Source organism: Sphaerodactylus townsendi, linkage group LG15 (genome assembly GCF_021028975.2).
Source record: "Sphaerodactylus townsendi isolate TG3544 linkage group LG15, MPM_Stown_v2.3, whole genome shotgun sequence".
NCBI classification, from domain to species: Eukaryota; Metazoa; Chordata; class Lepidosauria; order Squamata; family Sphaerodactylidae; genus Sphaerodactylus; species Sphaerodactylus townsendi.
Genome location: NC_059439.1, coordinates 38,552,073 through 38,579,049, shown reverse-complemented (window position 1 = coordinate 38,579,049; position 26,977 = coordinate 38,552,073). Strand labels below are relative to the sequence as shown.

The 26,977-nt window shown below is 52.9% G+C and overlaps 1 protein-coding gene across 3 annotated transcripts; it reads right to left on the bottom strand.

The window, feature by feature from the left end:
* Positions 1–1,283: 1,283 nt before the first annotated feature.
* ACADVL (acyl-CoA dehydrogenase very long chain) lies at positions 1,284–26,977 on the bottom strand. 3 transcript variants are annotated; one of them, XM_048518005.1, is made up of 21 exons: positions 26,816–26,977; positions 26,505–26,583; positions 20,047–20,111; positions 19,677–19,683; positions 16,477–16,549; positions 15,457–15,521; positions 15,178–15,312; positions 13,867–14,011; positions 13,570–13,699; positions 13,091–13,216; positions 12,603–12,801; positions 11,765–11,869; positions 9,575–9,661; positions 9,367–9,429; positions 7,929–8,030; positions 6,040–6,137; positions 5,141–5,213; positions 3,713–3,785; positions 3,008–3,080; positions 2,771–2,846; positions 1,284–1,936 (listed from the first exon to the last, which is right to left on the bottom strand). In XM_048518005.1, exons 1-21 carry the CDS (start codon positions 26,881–26,883, stop codon positions 1,799–1,801), a joined length of 1,980 nt encoding a protein of 659 aa, XP_048373962.1. In that variant the 5' UTR covers positions 26,884–26,977; the 3' UTR covers positions 1,284–1,798. The 3 variants fall into 3 exon arrangements, with proteins under 3 accessions (XP_048373962.1, XP_048373963.1, XP_048373964.1); XM_048518006.1 differs by lacking the exons at positions 19,677–19,683; positions 20,047–20,111; XM_048518007.1 differs by lacking the exons at positions 19,677–19,683; positions 26,505–26,583; positions 26,816–26,977 and having other exon boundaries at positions 20,039–20,110.

Here is a 26,977-nt window from a genome sequence, read left to right as displayed (position 1 = left end):
TTCCCTTCCGTTCCCACAACAGACATCTTAGCCCCTTCCGCACACGCAAAATAATGCATTTTCAAACCACTTTCACAACTGATTGCTAGTGGATTTTGCTATTCCGCACAGCCTCAAAAAGCACTGAAAGCAGTTTGAAAGTGCATTATTCTGCATGTGTGGAATGAGCCCTTGTGAGGCAGGTGGGGCTGAGAGAGTTCGGAGAGAACTGTGACTGGCCCAAGGCCACGCAGCAGGCTTCATGAGCAGGAGCAAGGAAAACAGACTCACTTCTCCAGATTAGTGACCACTGCTCTTTGCCTCTCTTAGTGCAACCTTCTCCCACGTTGGCTACAATTGCTACGGTTGCATGTGTTAAATTGCCTCCACTAAAATGTTTGCCACCTCCTTGGAGTTTGGCGAGGAAGGCAGACAAGAGGTGGATAAAATTTAAGGTGCACAAAACTTGGGAGGGCCAGAGAGACGTCTGCCGTGGGACGGGGTTTCATGGCACTGACATTCTTTTCCCGCTACAGCAGGGACAGGAAAATTGGTGTTAGTGGAAAGTGCCCTCAAGGAATAGCTAACTTATGATGACTGTGTAGGGCTGTCGAGGCAGGAGACGTTCAGAGGTGGTTTGCCACTGCTTGCCTCTGCATAGCAACCATGGACTTCCTGGCAGAGGCGTACCTGGGACAGAGTGCGCCCAGTGCATGTTTTCTGCCCCCCGCCCCACACTTACCTTAGTTCAGCCTGGAAAAGCGGCCTGGTTGGAACTATACTTCCCATGAGACCTTGGGGTTCGCAAGGTTTCCTGGGAAGTGTAGTTCCCACCAGGCTGTTTTTAGCCCGAAGGGAACAGGCCGCTTCTCTAGCCTGAACTGTTTCAATAAAATAAGTGTGGGGGTGGGGGAGTGGGATGCCGTGGGGGGGGGGGGGTTTCCACCCCCTCCCAAGCATGCGCTTGGTGCAACGCACACACCCCGGCCCCATGGTAGCTACGCCTCTGCTTCCTTGATGTTCTACTCTCCCGAGTACAAACCAGGACCAACGCTGTTTGCGTAAAAAGAACTCACGAGATCCGAGTCAGGTCAAGGCAAACAGAAGAGGGCTTGGCCATTGCCTGCCTCGGCACAGTGAGCCTAGACTCGTCAAAACCACACTGCACAACCAAATGTGTGCAGACCACCGACAATGCTGCATGTGTGTGTGTGTGTGGGGGGGGGGGCGGGCAAGTTCTTCCCAACCTTTTTCACACACACCCCCCCCAGGCCCCCTTCAGCGGCATTCTATCACTCCAGACGTTTGCCAAAGTAACTGAGTTTAATTATTCACAGAAAACACCGTCGTCAGTACCGGAGCACCCGCTGCTGCTGTTTGCGTGGCTCAACACGGTCACCCGGCAGCCACGAGAGGCCACAGGGAGGCGTGGGGGGGCTCAGGAGCCGCCTGGAGTTATTCCCACTGGAAAAATTCTGCCTCGAGCCTCCTTAACAGCCGGGGTGACAGAAAAGTCTCGCCGTTGACAGATTCAAAATGCTACATTCAAGTTGTGCCAGATCTACAGATTAATTGAAGACGCCCCCCCAAGGGCAACTGCCCAGCGGGGCGCCGGCAACTATGGCTTGCCACATTCCCCCCACTCTGGGGCGCATTAAGGCATTTACAGAGCAAAGAGGTATATTCCCCAAAGGGGCTGCTAGCTTCTTCGGATGTGGGGTTGGGGGGGGGGGGGAGAAAGGGAAGAAGAAGAGCCCCTCCCCCCGATTAACGGGCCCTAATAGTTTTGCAACGGGTTGCTAGAAAGCACAGGCACGTTTCAGATGCCCAGGGGGTGCGGGGAGACCACCCCCTCGTTCTCCACCACTGCCTTGGAGATGCTCCGGAGGTTCTTGAAGAGCTGCCGGGTGGAGTCGGCCCGCAGGGACGTCAGGTTCTGAGTGACCCGGTCCGCAGCCTGTGGGAGAGAAGGGCGAGAAATGGGTCCCAAGTCACAGTGGTGGCTATGGTGCAATCATATGGGGTGTTGGTGCTGACCTTTAAGGCCTTACGCGGCCTGGGACCCTCGTATCTTCGAGACCGCATCACCCCATATGTCCCTACACGGCCTCTCCGTTCGGTGGAGGCCAATCTACTGGTGGTCCCTGGCCCCTCAATGATGCGGCTGGTCTCCATGCGGGCCAGGGCCTTTACGGCTCTGGCCCCGGCCTGGTGGAACACTCTTCCTCCAGCTGTCCGGGCCCTGCGGGATCTTGGCGAGTTCCGCAGGGTCTGTAGGAGTTGTTCCGCCGGGCCTTTGGAGGGACCAGCCGCTGAAGGCCCCCCCCCCCCGCCCCCCTGTTTGGGCTCTTTACATCTGGGCCCTTTTTCATCTAATTGGGACTCGCCGTTCCTCCCTCTTGGGGAGGATTTAAAAACTGGGATTTTGCGGGACGCCTCTTATTATTTTTACTGCTGTTTTTAAAGGTTTTAGCAATTATATTTATAACTGTATTGAGATTTTATGTTGTACACCGCCCGGAGCCCCTCGGGGAGGGGGCGGTATAAAAGTCTAAATAATCAATCAATCAATCAATCAATCAATCAATCAATCAATCAATCAATCAATCAATCAATCAATCAATCAAATCACCCCCCCAGAGAATTACCCACATAAACAGGGATGCAGCTCACTGAACACATTCACAGCCCCCGGACTCTCCGCACCTCCCGACCACGGGGGCACAACAACCCCGCAGCAGCCGACGGAAGCCTCCCAGTTACCCACAATCCCTTGCAACCGGGGGCTCACCTCCGTACACCACGTGTCACAAAGCACCTTCTCGTGCTGGGCTGTGGGGTGACCCTGCTCCAGGGACCGGGAAGCTCTGTCCAAAGAGAGAGACACGTGGGAATGGGAGCTCAGGGGAGGCACCAGGACTCATTCAGAGGGCCAGCAGAGTCCCTCCCCAGGGGAAGAGCGCGTCAGCTGCAGAGGGTCCGCTCCCCTCCCCATGGCCGTTCTTGCCTGCTGCAGAGCCAGACTCACCTGGACAGAACCACCACCATGGCGTAAAGGTCGATGGCGCCGTCAGCAATGCGTTTCAGCACAAACTGCTCATCTTCAGGCAGACAGACAGACAGAGAGAGAGAGAGAGAGAGGGGGGGGCGGGGTGGGAACATGGGTCAGCTGGAGGGACAGAAGTCTGGCCCATAAGAAGATAAGCGTCACAGACCCAACATCCCATTTCCAGCAGGGGGAGCCTTATGAGCTCCAGGCTGGGAAATTCCTGGAGGTTTGTGGGCGGAGCCTGGGGAGGGCGGGGCTTGGGGAGGGGAGGGGCCTCACTGAGGTCTTATATCAGTGGTGGCGAACCTATGGCACGGGTGCCAGAGGTGGCACTCAGAGCCCTCTCAGTGGGCACACATCTAGGCTGGTCTGGGCCACTTGGCTCGATTATTACCATTAAACCTAAGACCTAGTTTTGGGGGAGCAGTGTAGGTAACCCTGTTAAGCGCTGTTAAACCCCACTGATTTTCATGCGAAGAACTACAGCGCGCTCCTTTACCTGGGAGTAAGCTCAGTTGCTGGCAATGGGGCTTGCTTCTGAGTAAACCCTCCTTGGGTCGTAATTCACCCGTTGGAACAGCTGCACGGTTGCTTCAAAGCAAAGCCACCGACTACCACCAAGCTTACTCCTGAGTAATGCACGCATTGGAGCGAACTGGCTCCAGACCAAACTGAGCTGCTCACCAATTATCTTTTTGCCGTGCTTCAGAAGTTGCTCCTCCACAGCCCCTGCAAAGAGGTCGATCGCCTGGACAGTCTGGAGGGAAAGAAAAAAGGGGGGCAGGGAGGCTGAAAGTGAGAAGACTCAGAGACAGAGAGAGACAGAGAGAAAGAGAGGGAGGGGAGAGAGAGAGTGAGAGGGGGAGAGAGAGGGGGGAGAGAGAGGGAGAGAGGGAGGGGGAGAGAGGGAGGGGGAGAGAGAGAGGGGGGGAGAGAGGGAGGGGGAGGGAGGGGGAGAGGGGAGAGAGGGAGGGAGGGGGAGGGAGGGAGGGAGGGGGGGGAGGGAGGGGGGAGAGAGGGAGGGAGAGAGGGGGAGAGAGAGAGGGAGGGAGGGAGAGGGGGAGAGAGGGGGAGAGAGAGGGAGAGAGGGGGAGAGAGGGAGGGGGAGAGAGGGGGAGAGAGAGGGGGAGAGAGAGGGGGAGAGAGAGAGGGAGAGAGGGAGGGGGAGAGAGGGAGGGGGAGAGAGAGGGGGAGAGAGGGAGAGAGGGAGGGGGAGAGAGAGGGGGGAGAGAGGGAGAGAGAGAGGGGGGAGAGAGAGGGAGGGAGGGAGAGAGAGGGGAAGGGGCAGCCCCCTGGCCTCCGCCCCATGCATCTGGTTCCCTCGAGAGGCATCTGCTGAGGACCTTGCTCTACAGCCGAGGACTGAGGGGCCTGCTCTCTCCTGAGCCACGGGGTGTCTGCACGGGGAACTGGAAGCGTGACACCATCAGTCCCCAACGTGGGACCCAACGCTTTTCCTGGTGCATTTAGAAAAAGGGCGGGGGGGGGGGCTCTGTGATGCTGTGGCCCAGCGAGGCTTCTGACGGAGCAGGAATACACAGTCAGCTGTCCGGATTCTTTAAAACTCTGTTTTGGTGGCAGCTGCCACCAGACCACGAGGATCTTCGCTGGGCGGTTGAAGGGAACCCGTGGCTGCCGTGTCAAGCCTGCCTCTACCTCCTGCGGCTGCCAATTTGTGGGTGCGAAGACCACCCTGGGGCAGAACTGGAAAGGTGCCGGCAGGCTCCAAAAGGCCGGGGCCTCCTGGGCTGGGCCATCCGGAGAAGCTGCCGGCACCAGCCCCGTGGCCCTCTCTTGTCCCGGCTGACCGGCCAGAGCTCTCCAAGGGTTTGCTTGCAGAGAAAAGATCCTCTCAGCATCCCACGGACTGCTCAGCCACCTGGCTGTGGCCCCCACCCCTACGTCAGCACCCCTCCCCGATAAGAAGTACGCATACAGCTCCCCGGCTTGTTGCTAGAGTTCAACAACCTTTGCTACTGAGAGGACTCTAGGATAAATGCATGCTGGACAGAAGCAAGACTTTTTTGGGGGGCGGGGGGATGGAGTTTCTGGGAAGAATGCCCTTCCCCCCCATCCCATGCCAACCACTGGGAGCCTGTTTCACACACTCACCCGTTCAGCACTTGAATTCAGGCTCGGGTGCACCACAGCACTCAGTGTAATTCCTGTTCCAAAACCGGCTCTCCTAGCAATTGGGGGGGGGGGGAGGCAGAGAGGAAGACATGAATCTCCCTCCCACTACAACTCAGTTTTCTTTAGTCCCCCCCCCCTCCCCCTTCCCGGCCAGCTGGAAGTGAAGTCGCCAGACGATACGCAGCGAAAAGGACATTTCAAATACGCAGGGGAGAGACGAATCATTAAGAAAATGCTTAGAACTGGGCATATTGAGCGAGATAAAAAAGGGTGACTCAACCGGGGAACAGCCAGGACTTATTTCCCTCTTTGCATGAAATCATGAATGGCACAGGAAGAAAGAACTTATCCTCCCCATTACGCTGCCACAATCGTCTCGCAAAAGTGACCGCGAGGACGACGGGAGGAAGCATTTTTGCCCGGCAGTATGACATTAGCGCAAGGTGCGGCCAAGGTCTCCGGCCAACGTGGCTCGGAAAGAGGATCAGACCCGTTCTTTGGAGACGGACTGGATACTCAAAAGCCGTGGCAGCTGAACACAGACCCTCCATGTTCAAGGGCAGCCTTTCCCCAGATATCAGATGCCAGAGGTACTGCGGAAGTCTTTCACAGCCGGAATCGACTGGCTGTTGTGGGTCTTCCGGGTTGGGTGGCCGAGGTCTGGTAGTTTTTGCTTCTAACATTTCACCCGCATCTGTGGCTGGTGCCTTTAGAGGCATTTCCCGCACCACAACAATCAGAGTGCCTGGCTTTCAACACACCAAATTTAACACACCAAATGTTGCGGTCTCCTGGGACCAGAGACACAAAATCCCCCGGCCGTTTGCAGCTAATGCCCATTCAACGCAACCCCACAAAGGGCACGCGGCCCCTCCTACCTGCGCATCCGCTTGCTGACCTCGGAGACGATGAGGCCTGCGTTTCCCAGCGGGTTCTTGATGGCCTTTTGTAGGCCACGCATCTGGTTCCCGGCGTTCTAGGAGAAACGGGAACGGGAAAAGTCACGCAGACGGTGCAACTGCTCAGAAAGACCCCCGGCCGCTCCTTCCTGCTTTGACAAGGCCCTGAAAACCTGCCGGAAGAATCTCGAACCCAGCCTGAGCCCCAAGCGACCCCCTAATTTATTTAAATACTGGCCTATTACCTCCATACCTTAACGAACCCACGTGCAAGGAGAGCGCTTACCATTGCGCGTTTTAACGTTATGCCCTCTGCCCTATTAAAGGGTAGGTTCAGCAATTTAGAAGAAGAAGAAGAAGAGTTTGGATTTATCTCCCCCCTTTCTCTCCTGCAGGAGACTCAAAGGGGCTGACAATCTCCTTGCCCTTCCCCCCTCACAACAAACACCCTGGGAGGTGGGTGGGGCTGAGAGAGCTCCGAGAAGCTGTGACTAGCCCAAGGTCACCCAGCTGGCGTGTGTGGGAGTGCCCAGGCTAATCTGAATTCCCCAGAGAAGCCTCCACAGCTCAGGCGGCAGAGCTGGGAATCAAACCCGGTTCCTCCAGATTAGATACACGAGCTCTTAACCTCCTACGCCACTGATGCTCCGCAAGGTTATGCAGTTGCAAACTTATTGTGGTTGAAACCCTGACTCGCCAACTCTTGCACTGCACCAGATTTGATATCAGATCTAAATACACCAACTTACTTTTTTTCTTCTAATCTGGGCTGCCTGATCTGACTAGGGTTATCTCTATTGTTAAACAACTCGGACCCCAGTCTTTGTGAAGAGATCGCCAATTTCATTGCGGAGATAGTTGAGAGTTCCCAGTAGAACGTATTTGTTGTGCTCCCTATGGGGCCTTTTATCTACCGTGTATCCATGCAATTGTTCCCAATTTATGTAACTCTTTCTGACTATGCCAATAAAGGCTTATGTATGTAAGAACATAAGAACATAAGAACTAGCTTGCTGGATCAGACCAGAACCCATCTAGTCCAGCACTCTGCTACTCGGAGGCCCACCAGGTGCCTTTGGGAGCTCACGTGCAGGAGGTGAAAGCAATGGCCTTCTGCTGCTGCTGCTGCTCCTGAGCACCTGGTCTGCTAAGGTATTTACAACCTCAGATCAAGGAGGATCAAGATTGGTAGCCAGAGATCGACTTCTCCTCCATAAATCTGTCCAAGCCCTTTTTAAAGCTTTTTAAACCTCCTGTGGCAGCAGATTCCAAACACCAATCACACATTGCGTGAAGAAGTGTTTCCTTTGATTAGTCCTAATTCTTCCCCCCAGCATTTTCAATGTATGCCCCCTGGTTCTAGCATTGTGAGAAAGAGAGAAAAAATGTAATACTGAACTCCGGCCTTTCTTTTTGTGGCCCCAGGCAGCCGACAGTCGGCAACTCAGCCGCGAATCGGGAAAACCAGCTGAACCCCGTCCCCAAAGGGCGCGGCCATCTTCCCACCTGCAACTCCTGCACCTTCCGAAACCACCTGTCCAGGGGTGGGATTCAGCCGGTTCGCACCACTTCGGCGGAACCGGTTGTTAAAAATGGTGCTTGTAAACAACTGGTTGCTAAATGATTTGAATCCCACCACTGCACCTGTCTACCCAAGCCGATCCTAAGTAGGCATTTGCAGATGGGGGAGGTTTGACTGCAAAGGCCTCTCAACTTCTGTGGATCAAATCTGCCCTTCTGTGCGGTCACAACAGCTGTCCCTTTCTCCCCCCCCCCCCACAGTTTCCAACAGGGGTCCCTTCACCCCTGGAGCGCTAGGTACCCTCCCTGACAGGGACAGTATTTCCTCCCACCCCCAATCCACCAACCTGGAACCCGTTCAGTGCGACAAACAGCCTCAAGATGTCGTTGGTTCCCTCAAAGATCCGGAAGATACGCAGGTCTCTCATCACCCGCTCCACCCCGGCGTCCTGCAGGGAGACAGAAGAAGAAGAAGAGTTTTGGATTTATATCCCCCCTTTCTCTCCTGCAGGAGACTCAAAGGGGCTGACAATCTCCTTGCCCTTCCCCCCTCACAACAAACACCCTGGGAGGTGGGTGGGGCTGAGAGAGCTCCGAGAAGCTGTGACTAGCCCAAGGTCACCCAGCTGGCGTGTGCGGGAGTGCACAGGCTAATCTGAATTCCCCAGAGAAGCCTCCACAGCTCAGGCGGCAGAGCGGGGAATCAAACCCGGTTCCTCCAGATTAGATACACGAGCTCTTCACCTCCTACGCAGCTGGAGTCCGAACAACCAGAGATCAGCCCCCAAAATCTAGTGGGGGGCCCCTGAGTGTTTGACAAGATTGTTTCTGAGCGCACGCAAATGCCCCGTGCACCCCAGTGAGTAATCAGGACACCGACAGATTACTTTTACAGGATAGAATAAAGCTGTTCAGTAAAGAGGCTTGAACCTATGCACAGGTGTTAACACACCCCAGTTGCTGAATTCATTCAGTTATAACATTTAAGCCGTCAAGTCTGGGGTACAGAGAACAGTTATCCGACAAGCGTTTTTTTCTTGAGGTGAGGCGCTGTTTTATTTTTGGTTTTTAAACTGAAAACATTTCCAGCTATTACTACAAACTGGCTTGAACTATAAGGGATGGTAGGAAATAAATGTTTTAATAATCAGGTTTTCTTCTCCCCCTTTTCCAGTGATGGTGACCCTTTTCGAGACCAAGTGCCCAAACTGCAATCCAAAACCCACTTATTTATCGCAAAGTGCCAACACGGCAATTTAGCCTGAATACTGAGGTTTCAGTATGGAAAAAACAGTTGGCTCTGAGGCGCGCGTTACTCGGGAGTAAGCTTGGTGGTAGTCGGTGGCTTTGCTTTGAAGCAACCGTGCAACGCTTCGAACGGGTGAATCACGACCCTAGGAGGGTTTACTCAGAAGCAAGTCCCATCGCCAGCAACCGAGCTTACTCCCAGGTAAAGGATCGCGCTTTCGTTCTTCCCATGAAAATCAGTGGGGTTTTACAGTTACCTACGCTGCTTCCCCAAAACTAGGTCTTTGGTTTAATGCTTCCTGAAATAATTACACTATTATCACATGACAAACTCTGTGCGTGCGTGCCCACAGAGAAAGCTATGAGTGCCACCTCTGGCACCCGTGCCATAGGTTCGCCACCACTGCCCTATTCTATTGGGCCTCTCCAGCCTTCTGGGGGTCTCGATTGGCTGTAAGCTGCCCTGCACCCACCCACCAAACAGGCACGGGGGGGGGGGGAGACCTTTGCCCACCGGCCACGCAGCCTCCCTCTTACCTTCATGAAGCCCATGCCGCCCATGAGTTGGATACACTCGTCGGTGACAGTCCACGCAGCCTCCTAGGAAACGCAGAAGGGAAACAAACCAGTCAGGAAAAGGGGCCTTCTGAACCAACAGGGCTGTGAGCGGGGGCTTTGTCCAGGAACAGGGCTGCTCTAGCTGGGACTGCCCATCCCTCTCCCCCCACCTTGACCTCTTCCTCACCGAGCCAAAGATTTTGCTGATGGCCGCTTCGATCTGGAAGTCCGATGCTCCCTGATCCATGTTGGCGCTGATCATGTAAGCCATGGACTGTGGAAAGAAGAGGGCCGGATCAGGGTCTGCTCCGTAAGCCTTCCACACCCCATCTGCATTTCCCCCTTTCTTCAAGAAGTCCAGGCTGCCCCCCCCCCCCCCCCCCCCGGGTGCCATTTTGTCCTCACAGGAGCAGCTGAGAACCAGTGACTGCCCTGAAGTCACTCAGGGAGCTTCTTGAAAGACTGGGCGATTTGGGCCTAGGATTCTCCAACCTCATAAAGGGCTACTGCGGCATCTCCCTCCAATAATTCCTAAGGTGCCCACCAAGCTTTTCAGAAAGTGGGTGGAGCTTTTCAGAAAGTGGGTGGAGCTTTTCAGAAAGTGGGTAAGGCAGGGTCTGGTACCGGCTCCTCTTGTTCAAATTTTGATAGTACGCTGCAGTTTGATTATTCAGATTGCAAATGCCTTAGAAGACCAGGTGCTCAGGAGCAGCAGCAGCAGCAGCAGGCCATTGCTTTCACCTCCTGCATGGGAGCTCCCAAAGGCACCTGGTGGGCCACTGCGAGTAGCAGAGTGCTGGACTGGATGGACTCTGGTCTGATCCAGCAGGCTCGTTCTTATGTTCTTATTCGCCATCGCTACGTAATTTAGGTTTTAGTGTTATTAGTTTATCGCAGTGGTGGCGAACCTATGGCACGGGTGCCAGAGGTAGCACTCAGAGCCTTCTCTGTGGGCACTCACGCACAGAGTTCATCATGTGGGAGGGGGGTGGAAAATCATCCCCCCCCACACACACACATCTAGGCTGGCCTAGGCATGATCCTTTATCTGGGATTAAGCTCGGTTGCTGGCAATGGGGCTTGCTTCTGAGTAAACCCTCCTAGGATCGTGATTCACCCATTTGAAGCATTGTACGGTTGCTTCACTAAGCTTACTCCTGAGTAATGCGTGCCTCGGAGCCAACCTTTTTTTAAAAACTAAAACCTCAGTATTCAGGTTAAATTGCCGTGTTGGCACTTTGCAATAAATAAATGGGTTTTGGGTTGCAGTTTGGGCACTTGGTCTCGAAAAGGTTCGCCATCACTGGTTTATCGGAAGGTTTTATTATCTTGTTTATGTTTTACATTTTTGTAAGCTGCCCTGAGCCCGACATTTAATAAAGTATTTTTTTTTAATGAATGAAACGGTTTCCCCTGACTGCAAAGTGGGGAGGGTGTGATTGCATTCCCATCTCCTGTGGCAGCCATTTTGGGGTGGCGCTTTCCACTCCCTCTCAATTCCACTGGTGCCTGAGCGTTCAAAAAGGTTGCCCCCCCCCCCCCCCCCCGGACTGGAGCAATGGCGTCAGGTTGCTGAGTTGCAATTCCCCTGCAACAAAACCTCCCTACCCCAAACTCAGCCTCTCAAAGTCCTGCTACGTTCTCATTAACCTTCTTCCAGAAATGAAAGTTCTCTACCCTAATCACCGCAGCAAAGAAAACGTGCTCCCCCCTGTATTTTTCTCTCCCATTTGAACGGGGCCACTTGGCACACTACCTGTATGGCTTAATAAACCCTGTTCAAAGGAGATCCATAATGCTTGCCAGGTTTAATGTTATGCCTTCTGCCTTGTTACATGGCAGATTTAATAAGCAAGAAAAGGCTAAAAGATTGTGCCCATGTAACGATGGCTCAGTTGAATCTCTGGCCCACCAATTACTACACTGTCTCAGATTCAAGGAAATCAGATCCAAGTATGTGAATCTCACTCCTTTACATTTACCAGATCTCCCCGATTTATTTAGATTACACTACTTGTGGGACAACCCTGATCCTTCTTTCTGTATGATAGTGGCAGACTTTCTCCTGGAAATTACTAAATGCCAGTAGATTTCCTTCGTCCTAACATGTATATCCTGTATTGTATATGCTTTTTAATCTGTTTTTATTATTGTTGTACTGCTGTCTATGCCAATAAAGGCTTGCTGAAAGTCAATAGAAAAGGAGGCAAATGGCAAATGGCAAAAATGAAAGGAACTGATTCTGGGCACGTCCGGACGACAGCTGTCTTCATATTTGGAAGGCCAGATGTGTTTCTGAGCACTGGGTTAAGAATGCCGGGACTCTACCCCCTTGCCCTGCCGTGGCGTACAAATCCCACACACCTGGACTGCTCACCTCTGTGACGTACTGCAGGAGCGCCATGCGGGCCAGCTTCTCCTGGATGGCTCCAAAGTTATAGATCTTGTCTCCAAACTGGGTCCGGTTTGCCGCATGAGCCACCTTTAAGAACATAAGAACATAAGAAAGAGCCTGCTGGATCAGACCAGAGTCCATCTAGTCCAGCTCTCTGCTACTCGCAGTGGCCCCACCAGGTGCCTTTGGGAGCTCACGTGCAGGAGGTGAAAGCAATGGCCTGCTGCTGCTGCTGCTCCCGATCACCTGGTCTGCTAAGGCATTTGCAATCTCAGATCAAGGAGGATCAAGATTGGTAGCCATAGATCGACTTCTCCTCCATAAATCTGTCCAAGCCCCTTTTAAAGCTATCCAGGTGAGTGGCCATCACCACCTCCTGTGGCAGCATATTCCAAACACCAATCACACGTTGCGTGAAGAAGTGTTTCCTTTTATTAGTCCTAATTCTTCCCACCAGCATTTTCAATGAATGCCCCCTGGTTCTAGTATTGTGAGAAAGAGAGAAAAATTTCTCTCTGTCAACATTTTCTACCCCATGCATAATTTTATAGACTTCAATCATATCCCCCCTCAGACGTCTCCTCTCCAAACTAAAGAGTCCCAAACGCTGCAGCCTCTCCTCATAGGGAAGGTGCTCCAGTCCCTCAATCATCCTCGTTGCCCTTCTCTGCACTTTTTCTATCTCTTCGATATCCTAAAAACCTTTGAGACAGAGAGGGAAGGCAGCTGTCAAGCTGAGGGGAAGATCGGGCAGGGAAGGCGTCTGTGTGATGCAGGGGGTGTTTGTAAGCCCCCCCCCCATCTCCCCAGAGTGACTCACCGCTTGGCTGATGACCCCGCGCATGGTGCCGGCCAGAGCGGCGGCCATGCCGAAGCGCCCGTTGTTGAGGATATTCATGGCGACCTTGAAGCCAGCCCCGGGGGCTCCCAGGACGTTCTCCACGGGGACACGGACGGCATCAAAGTGGACCTCTGCGGTGTTCGATGCCTTGATGCCCATCTTCTTCTCGGGGGGGCCACTGGAGGGGCAGAGGGAGCGCTTGAGCGCCCCTCCCACAAGCAGGTCTCCACCAGGGCCTCTTCCATCAACCCTAAGCAAGGTACGGCTGCCCCCTTCCTGTCACCCCAGCTTCCTGGGACGGCCCCAGCCGCTGGGAGCGAGGGCCCACGAGGAGACACAAGTCGTGCCGCTGCTGCATTGGAGCAGTCTGTGAATTGGGTCCCCCTCTTGCTAAAGGGTCAGCCTTGCCCTTGGGCTATGGCAAAATCCCCAAACTCTCCCTTCTCCCCCCCCTCCCAGTTACTTACTGTGTGACGCCCCCGAAAGCTCGTTCCACGATGAACGCTGTGATCTTGTCCTTCACCTCGCCGGTCGCCTCGTCCTTCAGGGGCGTCTTCGCAAAAACCGTGAAGATCTCCGCAATGCCGCCATTGCTGTGAGGGACGGCTGAGTCAGGACGGGGGGGGGGGGGGGCTGACCCTGCAGGCTCCAAGGCCCCTCCTCCAGTGCCCCCCCCCCCCCACAAGGCTCAAGCGCAGATCTAGCCTTTTCCCAATGTCAGGAGTCAGCTCTGGAAGAGCTGCAACAGAGTGCCCCTGAGCACGCACAGAGAGCCAAGCCCTCCACTCCTAGGGGGAGCTTGGGCGACTTGAGCACTCACAGCCTGACCTATCTTGCAGGACCGTTGTGAGGATAAAAAACAGAAGAGAGGGGTATGACGTACGCCGCACTGAGTCCCCACAGGGGAGAAAGACGGGGTATAAATGCAATCAGTAAACAAAGGGACCTGATCCAGATCTTCCCCCCGTTCAGAGTGTAGAAGGTGCCACAGGGGCTCAGTTCAGCCGTTGTGCGGATCGAGGCCGCGTCCGAACCGCTGGCAGGCTCCGTGAGGCAGAAGGCGGCGATGGTCTCCCCTGGGGAGGGGGCAGGGAGGAGATGCGGGTGTGAGAAAGCACTTGCCGGGGGTGGAGGGGAACCCTTTCTGAGGGGAGCCAGCTGACCCCAGGGCTGGAATTGAGGGGCCCCCCTCTAGCACTCCCCCTTCCTCCCCTTCTTAGCTCCTGGGGTCACATCTACGTACCAGAAGCGAGTTTGGGAAGGTACTTTTCCTTCTGCTCTGGGGTGCCGAAGAGAAGGATTCCCTTGAACCCGATCGACTGGTGTGCCCCAAGGGTGATGCCCACTCCCAGGTCGTGCATGCCCACGATTTCCACCAGCCGGGCATACTGCGGCGTGGAGAAGAAGAAGAAGAGTTTGGATTTATATCCCACCCTTTCTCTCCTGTACAGAGACTCAAAGGGGCTGACAATCTCCTTTCCCTCCCTCCCCCGCAACAAACACCCTGTGAGGTGGGTGAGGCTGAGAGAGCTCCGAAGAACTGTGACTAGCCCAAGGTCACCCAGCTGGCGTGTGTTGGAGTGCACAAGCTAATCTAGTTCCCCAGATAAGCCTCCACAGCTCAAGTGGCAGAGCGGGGAATCAAACCCGGTTCTCCAGATTAGAGTGCACCTGCTCTTAACCACTACGCCACTGCATCTATAATCCCTGCATCTATAATCCCAGGCAGCTTCTAAACTCTGAACCAGCCCAGCCCAACTCTGCCTTGAGGGATGGGAAAGGAACGCTTTCTCTGTCCCGGGACGATGACGGGGACGACGATGAGGACGAAGAAGAAGAAGAAGAGGAAGAGGAAGAAGAAGAGGAAGAAGAAGAGGAAGAGGAAGAAGAAGAAGAGGAAGAAGAGGAAGAGGGGGAAGAGGAGGGAGAAGAAGAAGAAGAGGACGAAGAAGAAGAAGAAGAGGAAGAGGAAGAAGAAGAGGAAGAGGAGGAGGAGGAAGAGGAAGAGGAAGAAGAAGAGGAGGAAGAGGAAGAGGAAGAAGAAGAAGAAGAGGAAGAAGAAGAAGAAGAGGAGGAGGAGTTTGGATTTATATCCCCCCTTTCTCTCCTTACAATCTCCTTGCCCTCCCCCCCTCACAACAAACACCCTGTGAGGTGGGTGGGGCTGAGAGAGCTCCGACAAGCTGTGACTAGCCCAAGGTCACCCAGCTGGCGTGTGTGGGAATGCCCAGGCTAATCTGAATTCCCCAGATAAGCCTCAAACAGCTCAGGCGGCAGAGCTGGGAATCAAACCTGGTTCCTCCAGATCAGAGTGCACCTGCTCTCAGCCACTGCTCTTAGCCACTACGCCACTGCTGCTCAGTCAGGATGTCTGTGAACGTTCCATTCCCCCACACCAGCAGCCTGATCCGGCCGACACGAAGGCTTCTGGGATTCATCAGAATCTGGGAATCAGCAGCTGCCTTTGTGGACTCCTTTCACAGTCCCCCGAGGTTTTTGGGGGATGAGGAACCTGACAAAAACACGCCCACCCCGGAGGAGACCTGAGCTTCACCTGGGTATTGCTGAGGCCCAGCCCGCCCAGGTGGACTGGAATCTGCAAGCCGAATGCGCCGAGTTCCTTCAGGCCTTGCATCGTCCGCTCTTCCACCTGCTCCAACACGTCATTCTTAGCTGGGTCATTCACCTCCTGCAAAGGAAGGAGAAGATAAACGGTCACCGTGGGGAATCATCTCTGCCACCACCACCCCCCTCCAATCACAGCTGCCGTGTTTTCATTTCGCCCCTCCGGAAAGGCTCAGCCCCCCTGCCCCCCCCCCCTCAAACTCCTCACCTCAAAGAAGCGAGAGACCGGCCCCACAAGCTCCTGCAGCGTCTGGGCTTGTTCTTCACTGAGGGCTGCAAAAAACAAAAAAAGACACCAAAACCAGAGGTGGGTGGGTGGGTGGGTGGGAGAATGTGGGTGAGACGATCTGATTCTTAAAACGCCACCTATTTTTATACATTATTTATTAATCTATTGTTTTAATAGGTTATAGGTCAGTGGTGGCGAACCTATGGCACGGGTGCCAGAGGTGGCACTCAGAGTCCTCTCTGCGGGCACGCGTGCACAGAGTTCGTCATGTGATAATAGTGTAATTATTTCAGGGAGATTATTAGCATTGAACCTAAGAACTAGTTTTGGGTAAGCAGTGTAGGTAACCCTGTTAAGCGCTGTTAAACCCTACTGATTTTCATGGGAAGAACGAAAGCGTGGTCCTTTACCTGGGAGTAAACTCGGTTGCTGGCAATAGGGCTTGCTTCATCCATTTGAAGTGTTGCACAGTTGCTTCAAAGCAAAGCCACCGACTACCACCAAGCTTACTCCCGTGTAACGCGTGCCTCGGAGCCAACCGTTTTTTCTAAACTAAAACCTCAGTATTCAGGTTAAATTGCCGTGTTGGCACTTTGCGATAAATAAGTGGGTTTTGGGTTGCAGTTTGGGCACTCGGTCTCGAAAAGGTTCGCCATCACTGTTATAGGTTATGATGGCAATGTTGTTTTTAAATATTTCACGGTGTCTGATTGTCGCAACCGGCCCTCAGCCTTTCCAGAGAGGGAGGGGTGAAAACGTGACACAATAAATAAAAATAAATAAATAGATCGGCCCTGCTGTTTGCCTCCTGCCCCATCCCAAGTGGCAGACTGAAAACAACACAGCCGACAGAGTAATGCCCCCTGACAGACTGGCCGAGCGGCCTGGTTGGGGAGGAGGTGCATTTGGAAGACCCGAAAAAGGACATCAAAGAGCCGGAAAAGACACCTGGTGGTTGCAGAAACACCCCACCCCTCCCGTTCACAGCCCCCAGCTTACCTGAGGGGAAAGGGAAGACCTGCTCAGTGTTGATTTGGCCCTTGAACATGCCCACAGCGAACGACTTGGACTCCTGGATGGATGGGAAGGAAGAAGAGATCAGAGACAGCAGGCGGCTTCCAGGCTACACAGAGACCCTCCTCCGGACACAACATTCAAATGCTGGCGGTGCCTACTGGCACCTTCATTTGCAACTAACGTGATTTATGTACGTGCGGCAATTACCTGTGCCTTTCTTAGCAGCAGCAGATAAAATACGTTTTCCGAAACACAATCAAAAAGAAAATGTGTTTTTTTTTAAAAAAAATGAGGAATAAAAGGCACGCAGCAGCATTAGTTACTGAGAAATGGGGCTGCAGCTCATAAGAACATAAGAACTAGCTTGCTGGATCAGACCAGAGTCCATCTAGTCCAGCACTCTGCTACTCGCAGTGGCCCACCAGGTGCCTTTGGGAGCTCACGTGCAGGAGGTGAAAGCAACGGCCTTCTGCTGCTGCTGCTGCTCCCGAGCACCTGGTCTGCTCAGGCATCTGCAACCTCAGATCAAGGAGGATCAAGATTGGTAGCCATAGATCGACTTCTCCCCCATAAATCTGTCCAAGCCCTCTACTTGGCATGCAGAAGGCCGCGGGTTCAACCCCCGGCATTTTCAGTTAAAAGGGCCAGGCAGCAGCTGATGGGAAAGATCTCCCTTCTCAGACCCTGGGATGCCGCCGCCGGTCAGAGGAGGCAGGACAGACCTCAGAGGAGCACGGGGGCCTGACTCAAATGAAGACAGGCTCGGGTGTGCTAACTTTGGTCCAGGTGAGAACACAGATAGGGGTGCTGTGTGGTTTCCAGGCTGTATGGCCGTATTTTAGCAGCATTCTCTCCTGGCATTTCACCTGATTCCGGCCGTGAAAGCCTTTGACAATACACAGATAAGACACTTTGGAATATCCCTCTCCAGGATCGGGTCTGTCCACACTGCAAAAACCAAGTGGAGACTCTTGCTCACATTATACTTGACTGTCCGAGATATGTGGGTACTAGGAATTTCTCTCCTGGGTGGGTCTTAGACAAACCTGAAGGAGACTCTGACAACTCTGTTGTGGAGCTTTTGTTAAATAACACAGAGGCCGTGCTCTTGGGAAAAGTAGCAAAATTTCTTTTACAAGTGACAGAACTTTCTAAGTAATGTCCAGTGCTAGATACAGTTTATCTGTCTGTGTTTTGAATGTACTTTTGATTTGTACTTCAGAAATGCCTGTAATGCTCTGGAGCCTATTTTAATATGCCTAATAAAGGTTGTTGTATTGTATAGACACTTTGGAATTACACCTGGCCTGTACAGAATTACCTGGCTAGCAGTGACTGACGCTTGCTCTGGCCCTTACTTACCCTTACCGCCCCTGAGCAGCTGGAACGTTTGTGAATATTCCACAGTGCCAGCAAAGCAGTGTACAACTCATCACCTGACCTACATCTGCCATTCCCAACAGGCAAACTCCTATATCAGTGGTGGCGAACCTATGGCACGGGTGCTAGAGTTGGCACTCAAAGCCCTCTCTGTGTGCACGTGCAAACAAGAGTCACCCCCACCCACCCCACACACATCTAGGCTAGCCTGGGCCGCTGGGCTCGATTAGCATTAAACCTAATGCCTAGTTTTGGGGAAGCAGTGTAGGTAACCCTGTTAAGCGCTGTTAAACCCCACTGATTCTCAAGAACTAAAGCGTGATCCTTTATCTGGGAGTAAGCTCGGTTGCTGGCAATGGGGCTTGCTTCTGAGTAAACCCTCCTAGGGTTGTTATTCACCCGTTGGAAGAGTTGCACGGTTGCTTCAAAGCAAAGACGACTACCACCAAGCTTACTCCCGAGTAACGCGCGCCTCGGAGCCAACCGTTTTTTCTAAACTGAGCCCTCCAGGGATAGGGCGGTATATTAAATTTAATCAATAAATCAATAAATCAATCATCATCATCATCATCATCATCATCATCATCATCATCATCATCATCTAAAACTTCAGTATTCAGGTTAAATTGCCGTGTTGGCACTTCGCGATAAATAAGTGGGTTTTGGGTTGCAATTTGGGCACTCGGCCTCGAAAAGGTTCGCCATCACTGTCCTATATCAAAGACAGAGTCCTTTCTCCCAGAAAATATGAGGGGAACTGTTTTGAAAGGAGGGGACTGTTTGTGTAATCTCAGAGTTTGATTTCTGTGAGGTGCTTGGCCAGAGAAAGCTGGGAAAGGCAACTTCGACGCTGCAGGAGTGCAAAACGGCCCCATTATCAAAGGGAGCTAGGGAGATCTGCTCCAAAACAATTGGGCTGGCGGCTTTTTTTTTTAACTCCAAACTCAATCGACAGCCTGGCCGGAAGCCCTAGGAAAATCGGGACCCGCAAATCCGCCTCACACGAACTCCCCCATCTGAGCTCACTTGCCAGTCACATTTTACCAGTCTGTTTCTCCCCCTCCAACACCTGCAGAGGATCCCCTTTTGCGGCTGCGCTACCCACCAGGTGGAATGAACATAAGAACATAAGAAAGAGCCAGCTGGATCAGACCAGAGTCCATCTAGTCCAGCACTCTGCTACTCGCAGTGGTCCACCAGGTGCCTTTGGGAGCTCACATGCAGGATGTGAAAGCAAGGGGCTTAAAAACATAAGAAAGAGCCTCCTGGATCAGACCAGAGTCCATCTGGCATTCATTGAAAATGCTGGGGGGAAGAATTAGAACTAATAAAAGGAAACACTTCTTCACGCAACGTGTGATTGGTGTTTGGAATATGCTGCCACAGGAAGTGGTGATGGCCACTAACCTGGATAGCTTTAAAAGGGGCTTGGACAGATTTATGGAGGAGAAGTCGATCTATGGCTACCAATCTCTTGGATCCTCTCTTTGATCTGAGATTGCAAATCAGCTCTTAACAGTCCAGGTGCGCCGGGAGCAACGCAGCCGCTGAAGGCCATTTGCTTTCACATTCCTGCATGTGACCCCAGGCTCCCACAAAAGGCACCTGGTGCAGGCCACTCACGGTAGCAGAGAGCTGGACTAGATGGACTCTGGTCTGTTGATCCAGCTGGTTTGTTCTTATGTTCTTAAGTGTTTTCTTAAGTGCTCCATCTTAGTCCAGCACTCTTGCTACTGCAGTGGCCCACCAGGTGCCTTTTGGGAGCTCCCGTGCAGGAGGTGAAAGCAATGGACTTCTGCTGCTGCTGCTGCCCCCCGAGCACCTGGATATTATCGTGTTCTAATGGCACGCCAGTTGCAGTAGAGGTGCCGCACCAGGGTGTGAAAAAATTCTGCCGATTGGGGTGGGGTGGGGGGGAAGGGTCTCCTCAACAGCTTGTAGTCTGGAAATCAGTTGTATTTCCAGGAGGTCTCCGGGTCAGCCTTGGGGCCAGGCGGGGCTTTTCTAAGGTCATCTGGATTTTAAGGAAGGGGGTTGAAGGTTGGGCACTGAATAGCTCACTGAAAGATACCTTGAAGGTTTGTTTCTAAGGAAAGAGGGGGCGGGATCAATATTTTAATGAGGCACCATCCATCTCCACCCAGCTGTACCCAAAGCACCCTACTGTCATGAAGCGATTTCTTCTCCGACGCAGTTTGAGAAGAAGCCACGTGGGCCCCTGATTTATCCAGCACTGCCTGTAAAGGGAAACAAAAGCCCCGGTTATCCAGCCACACAGGTGTATCTCAGGCGCTCCTGCTAGGAAGGACGAAGATGGAGAGTGAACACAAGACAGACAAGATCCAGCAGCCCTGGATCAACCGCACTTAGGATACGGGATAAAATCTTCTTGCAGACACCCCATGTTGAAATGGGAGGAATCTGGGGGGAAAATAGAGCAGCTCAAATGATCCAGGAAGGAATGAAGAAAAACAATAACCTTGGTGGGGACAATACGACCAGAGGTGGGATCCAGCAGGTTCTCACCAGTTCCCGAGAGTGGGCTACTAATTATTTGTGTGTGCCGAGAGGGGGTTACTAATTGGGTCTGCTTTTCCGTTAGAAATTCCATTAGGTCCAAAAATCACAAAGTCCTGTTGTTTCCTATGTGGCTGGTTAGCGAAGGTAGAAAACGGGATAATTCTCCCTGTTGGGCTGTTTTAAAAACATGTTTTAGAAATAGGGTCAAGTTCCTTGTTTAAGGAAAGTCTCCTTCTTTTGATTTCTAGAAACAAAATGAAGTATTTGAAAGTATGAAGTATTTGACAGGCAGTCAATTAGAGGAGAAGTAGTTGTTTCTGTTGGCAATAGACGATAGGACTTGCTATAACGAGTTTGAATTATGGACAGAAAGATATCAGCTGAAAATTAGGAACTTGTTTTTTACAATAAGCGTTTTTTACAGTAACAGAGAAATTATTAATGCCTCCGCCTCGAATGCCCGCCACGCCTCGTATCTGCGTCTTCCACCACCTGGCCCATGGGCCATCGCCACTGTTTGAGATCCCACCTCACCTGGGGAACCTGTTACATTAAAATTTTAGGATCCCCACCACTACAAGAATACCTAATGGGGCTTTAAAAACTGTGTGTAGATTGATTTTAGATCTCCTGACTTGGGCACCGAGTTGTCTGCCGTTATTACGTGCACAACAGTTACAAAGTCCACTGAGGAAGCTCAGGTGCCGTTGACATCTATCAGGGGGTAAAGAACTGAACCTACTGAGAGTTTCTGCCTGTTGAGCCACTGCTGAAAGGGACCTTCAAAACAGACAACCTCACATTTGTCTGCTGGGCACGGTGAATTCTGAGGGGCGGGGCAGGGGCTCATCTTCGCTGGCCAAAGGCTTAAGACGTTTTCTAGCAGCTGTAAAGCACAGTTTGCTCATCAGCATGACGAGAATGAGGCCCTTTTATTCAGCACTGATAACCAGCGAAGAAATACTCCTTGTGCAAACCACTGCTGAGTCAGCTCAGTAGGCACAAGTCAGAACTGACTGTGCAGGCCCGTCTTGCAACACCGACGGCCTGCACTGAGTCACCAGCCACCTCCAGCCAGCGGAGGGTTCTCCAAGGGTGAGGCCCACCCCTCACCATCTAGCCCCGGTGTGAGCGTCACTGGAAAGGCCATTCCAAGGGCAGGCTGCCAGCCGCCTCAGCCTCTGGATACCACAGCCCAAGCAAGCCTACCTCTGGTTTGAAAAAGGCAAACTCTATGCTGGGGATAATTAGGAAAGGAGTTGAGAATAAAACTGCAAAGATTGTCATGCCCTTATATAAAGCCGTGGTGCGACCGCACTTGGAGTCCTGTGCACTGGCGTAATGCCCATTGGGCAAGGTGGGCAGCTGCCCAGGGCATCACCTTGTGGGGGCACCCAAAATGCTGGGTTCAGTTTTGGGCATTTTTAGTGGTTTTCCATTTCAATAATTGGCCTGTAGGGGGGCTTAGAGTTTTACGTTAGCAGCACCAAAATTTCAGCCACCATCAGGAGACTGTCCCATGCTACCCCCCAAGTTTGGTCAGGATGTTTGGTTCAGGAGTCCGTTATGGACTCCCCAAATGGGTGCTCTCTATCCCCCCATTGTTTCCAAATGGGAGCTAATAGGAGATAGGGGCTACAGTTTTTGAGGGTCAGGCTTTTGGCCCCTAGAACCAAACTGCATCAAACTTGGGGGTATCATTAGGGCAGTCTCCGATGAGTATTCTGAAAGTTTTGGAGACTGTGCCTTCAATGTGCTCACCCCCCAGCCTGCAACCCCCATTGACAGAAATGCAGAAAACCTACCGCAGAACAAAGATTCTTGGGCAAATTTCTAGATGTACCTGCAGTGGGGTGCATTTTTTGGATGCATTGGCACCAAAATTTCAGGGTATCATCTGGAGATGATGGCACCCCCCAAGCTTGGTGCAGTTTGTTTCTCAGGGGCCAAAGTTATGGACCTCAAGCAACTGTAGCCCCCATCTCCTATTAGCTCCCATTGGAAACAATGAGGGATGGGGCAATCCCCTACGGGGAGTCCATAACTTTGGACTTCTTGAACCAAACCCTCACCAAACCTGGGGGGAGTAGGCATAAAGACAGTCTCCCAGATATGCTGACATTTTGGTGTTGACTATGTCTAAAATGCACCCTGCAGGCACCACCACCGTCCCCGTGGCAAAAAAAGTTTTTTTGGTCATGGTGGAGTGGCCGCCCATGGGGGGGGGGGGGGGGGCGCCAACTCAGGTTTTGCCTTAGGCCAAGGCTTGCCCAGAGCCACCCCATTACGCCCCTGGTCCTGTGGTCCAGTTCTGGTCGCCACATCTCAAAAAGGATATCGAAGAGATAGAAAAAAGTGCAGAGAAGCGCAACGAGGATGATTGAGGGACTGGCTAACCTTCCCTATGAGGAGAGGCCCTGCTGGCGCTTGGGACTCCTTTTTTAGTTTGGAGAGGAGACGGCTGAGCGGGATGAGGATTGAAGTCTATAAAATTCATGCCTGGGGTAGAAAAAAATGTTGACAGAGAGAAATTTTTTCTTTTTTCTCACAATAATTAGAATCAGGGGGGGCATTCGCTGGAAAATGCTGGGGAAGAATTAGGACTAATAAAAGGAAACACTTCTTCCTAGCGCAACGCATTGGGATTGGTGGGTTTCTGGAAATGTGCTGCCAAGCAGGAGGGTGGATGGCCACTCACCCGGATAACGCTTTAAAAGGGCTTTGGATTAGATTTATGGAGTAGTTAGTCGATCTCTTGGCTACCAACCTTGATCCTCCTTGATCTTGAGATTGCAAATGCCTTTTAGCAGGACCAGGTGCTTGAAGGAGCAGCAGCAGCAGAAGGCCTCTGCTTTCCCATCCTGCACGTGGAGCTCCCAAAGGCACCTGGTGGGCCACTGTGAGTAGCAGAGAGCTGGACTAGATGGACTCTGGTCTGATCCAGCTGGCTAGTTCTTATGTTCTCCCTCTTCACAGATTGCCCCACCAAGACCACAGACCAAGAGGAGGGGCTGGGGCTCAGTGGTAGAGCCCCCGCTTGAAGGCAGAGGGTCCCTGGCAGCATCTCCAGGCAGTAGGCGATGCCAAAGACCTCGGCCTGAGACCTGGGGGAGCAGCTGCCGGTCTGAGTCGGCAGTGCTGACATCAAGGGGTTGGAAAGGTCTGATTCTGTTTCAAGCAGCTCCGTGTGTTTAAAACTCCTCCACGCAAAGCCACCTGGTGCCATATTTATTTATTTACTGGATTTATTTATTGGATGGTTATGGGCGCCTCACTGAAAGGGCCTCCGGGAGAAGGCTCATAGGGTACAACTGGTTCTCCAATAACAGCAATACCATAAATACATGAATAAAATTCTAAACCCTACATTCAGATTCACAAGCTTAAGTTTTAATGGGTTTAAGTTTTATGTTGTTTTGATTTGCTGTCTTGGGCTAGAACAGCACTCTGAATCAGCCTCTGAGGGATTTCTCAAGTGAGGCGTTTGAGAAGTTTGTTTAATTAGTTAGTTAGTTAGTTAGTTAGTTAGTTAATAATAATAATAATAATAATAATAATAATAATAATAATAATAATAATAATAATAATAATATTCACATTGAGGCCATCCTAGCTGTCTGGGTGACTTCCACCTGATGAAGCCGGCCAGGTGACAAGACAGGTGCAGGACGCTGGGGAATGCCCCCTTCCCCCTTTATGTGACACACACACACCCTCTGGAGATCCCTGCCAGGAGCACCCTCCCCTGCTGTTTTGGCACCTGGTGAAGCCCAACCTTTTCACAGGAGTGTTTTGCTGATCCCACCCCGCACTGGGACGGGGGGGCGGGGGGGGCGCACGGGTCCTGCAGACTCCTCCCACTTTGGGGGCAGGAGTTTTAGAATTTAGAATGCTTTATGATTATGGAGCAGCAGTGGCGTAGTGGTTAAGAGCAGGTGCATTCTAATCTGGAGGAACCGGGTTTGAGTCCCCGCTCTGCCGCCTGAGCTGTGGAGGCTTATCTGGGAATCTAGATTAGCCTGCACCTAACTAGACGCCAGCTGGGTGACCTTGGGCTGGGTCACAAGAAGCATTGAGGCTTTCCTTCTAGCCCCCACCCCACTCTGAGGGCTCTTGTGAGGGGGGGAAGTGTATGGGAGGATTGTCTGTGCCTTTGAGTCTCCTGCAGGAGAGAAAGGGGGGATATAAATCCAAACTCTTCTTCTTCTTTATGGTTTCAGGATTGTTTTTGATTGTATGGGATTTTATTATGGTTTTTATTGCAACCCGCCCTGAGACTGTGGTAAAGGGCGGGGAATAAATCCTAATAATAAATAAATGAGGATGTGGCTGATGGGATCTAGTCAGAGACTGAAGGTAAACACCTCTCTGCGGGAAGGCGCAAGGGACCGATCCTGAAAAACCTGTTCCTGGATCCCAGAGAACTGCATAATTGCCCCACAGTGGACAAAACTCTCCTCTTGGGCAACAGGCTCAAAAGGATGTTGGTTTTGCACCCGTGGAAGAGAAGGAGCCAATTGGCCATGCTGGCAGGGGCTGATGGGAATTGTAGTCCATGAACATCTGGAGTGCCATAGGTAGAGCAGCAGTGGTGTAGTGGCTAAGAGCAGTGGCTAAGAGCAGGTGCACTCTGATCTGGAGGAACCAGGTTTGATTCCCCGCTCTGCCGCCTGAGCTGTGGAGGCTTCTCTGGGGAATTCAGATTAGCCTGGGCACTCCCACAAACGCCAGCTGGGTGACCTTGGGCTAGTCACAGTTTCTCGGAGCTCTCTCAGCCCCACCCACCTCACAGGGTGCTTGTTGTGAGGGGAGAAGGGCAAGGAGATTGTCAGCCCCTTTGAGTCTCCTACAGGAGAGAAGGGGGGGGGGACATAAATCCAAGCTCTTCTTCTTCTTCTTCTAAATCAGGGGTAGGGAACCTGCGGCTCTCCAGATGTTCAGGAACTACAATTCCCATCAGCCTCTGTCAGCATGGCCAATTGGCCCCTGTTCTAGATCATTTCAATCCAGACTCAGGGCCAGCTTTGGGATAGAAATGGCTTTGGGCCCTGCGGAAGAGACGGCCTGTTGATTCCCCAGGACCTCCAGGTGGCTTCCAGCACCATCAACTGTGGCATCCTGCCAGATAGCTAAACAGAACCTCCAGAGTCAAACACGGTCTACCTTGGAATACTGATCCAGCAGGGCGTATCTAACAACTGCCAGGCATGGAAGACCTTTCTACAACACACAGGAGTGGGTCTGTCACCCAGATTTCTGAAAAGCTGCAGCAGAGGGGGTGGGAGGGACCTGCATCGTTGCTCTGAAAGGTATTTGGAGAATTTGGCAACGATTCCAGGACTGGAATATTGCAAGCTGCGGGCGGCCATTGTTCCCGGGCAAACCTGCCAAACTTCCTGCCGTCACCTTTGCCCTAAATACTCCCAGAATAATATGAACCTTCCCCCTAGAGGAAGCCTGGGAGCCAGCCAGCACTGCGGGCAGGGGGCTGTAGTTGTGGGAAAGTGCCAGATTAGGATCTGGGAGCCCTGGGTTCGAAACCTGACTCCACTACGTAAGCCTGCGAGGCAACCAGTCACAAACGCTTGGCCTAGCCGACCCCACGGGGATGTTGTGAGGACGAAATAAAAACGGGGAGAATGCTGTAAGCCCCGCTGGGAAGAAGGACAGAATATAAACAAAGGAAATAAATAACTACTAGAAGGAGGGAAAGTACGCTTTTTAAAAAAAAGGGGGGGGGGGCACTGCTTGCACAGTTTAAGGATCTCCAAAGAGGCCACCAGGAAACACAGCCTGTTTTGCTTCCCAAAGTGTTAACACACACACACACACACACACCCCGCCTGAGGGGTGGGGTGCCGGGAGATTCAGGGGGGTCCCGGAGAGGGACCAAATCCCCTGATTCACCCCCTCCCCCGGGTAAAAGATCAGGCAGCCTTTAATGCAAGGCGATTAGCTGCCACCAGGCACCAGGTGACGGGCAGGTGACGAGCAGTCAGCCCTGTTTGTGGCCATCAGGTGCCCCCCCCCCTCCCCACGCACCCAAGGTCCAGGGACCCGATCCCCCAGGCTGGCATGGCCGGAACACCCCCCGACCCCCCCCCCCTTACCTCAGCTGCCTGCGCCGCGTAGAGCCTCGTCCCGAGAGGTTGCAGAGGGGGGTGCCCCAAAGCAGAGACCCCCCCGGACCTGAGGGAGGGAGGGAGAAGAACAGGTGAGGTTCGATCTCGGGCACAAAGTAAGACTGGGGGTGCAAAGCCCCCCCAATTTATCCCCATGCCCCCCCCCCCTGCAAAGAGGGCGCCTTCCCTGGGGTTGCTTGGAGCACCGCCCGGGGGGGGGGGGGAGTTGTGCGCGACCAACGTGCCCTTGCAGAAATAGCCCCCTCCCCACTTTCTGCTGCCCCCCTCCCGGGGCTCACCGCTGGGCGCGGGGGCCGAGGCGCAGGAGGCGCCAGCAGGCGAGCGGGGGCAGCCGGAGACCCTGCATGGCGCCGGGCGGGCGGACTACCGGGCCGGCTCCTTCTGCCACCCACCCCAGCAACGGCCCAGGACGGGACAGGAAGGGCGGGCGGGGCGAAGGT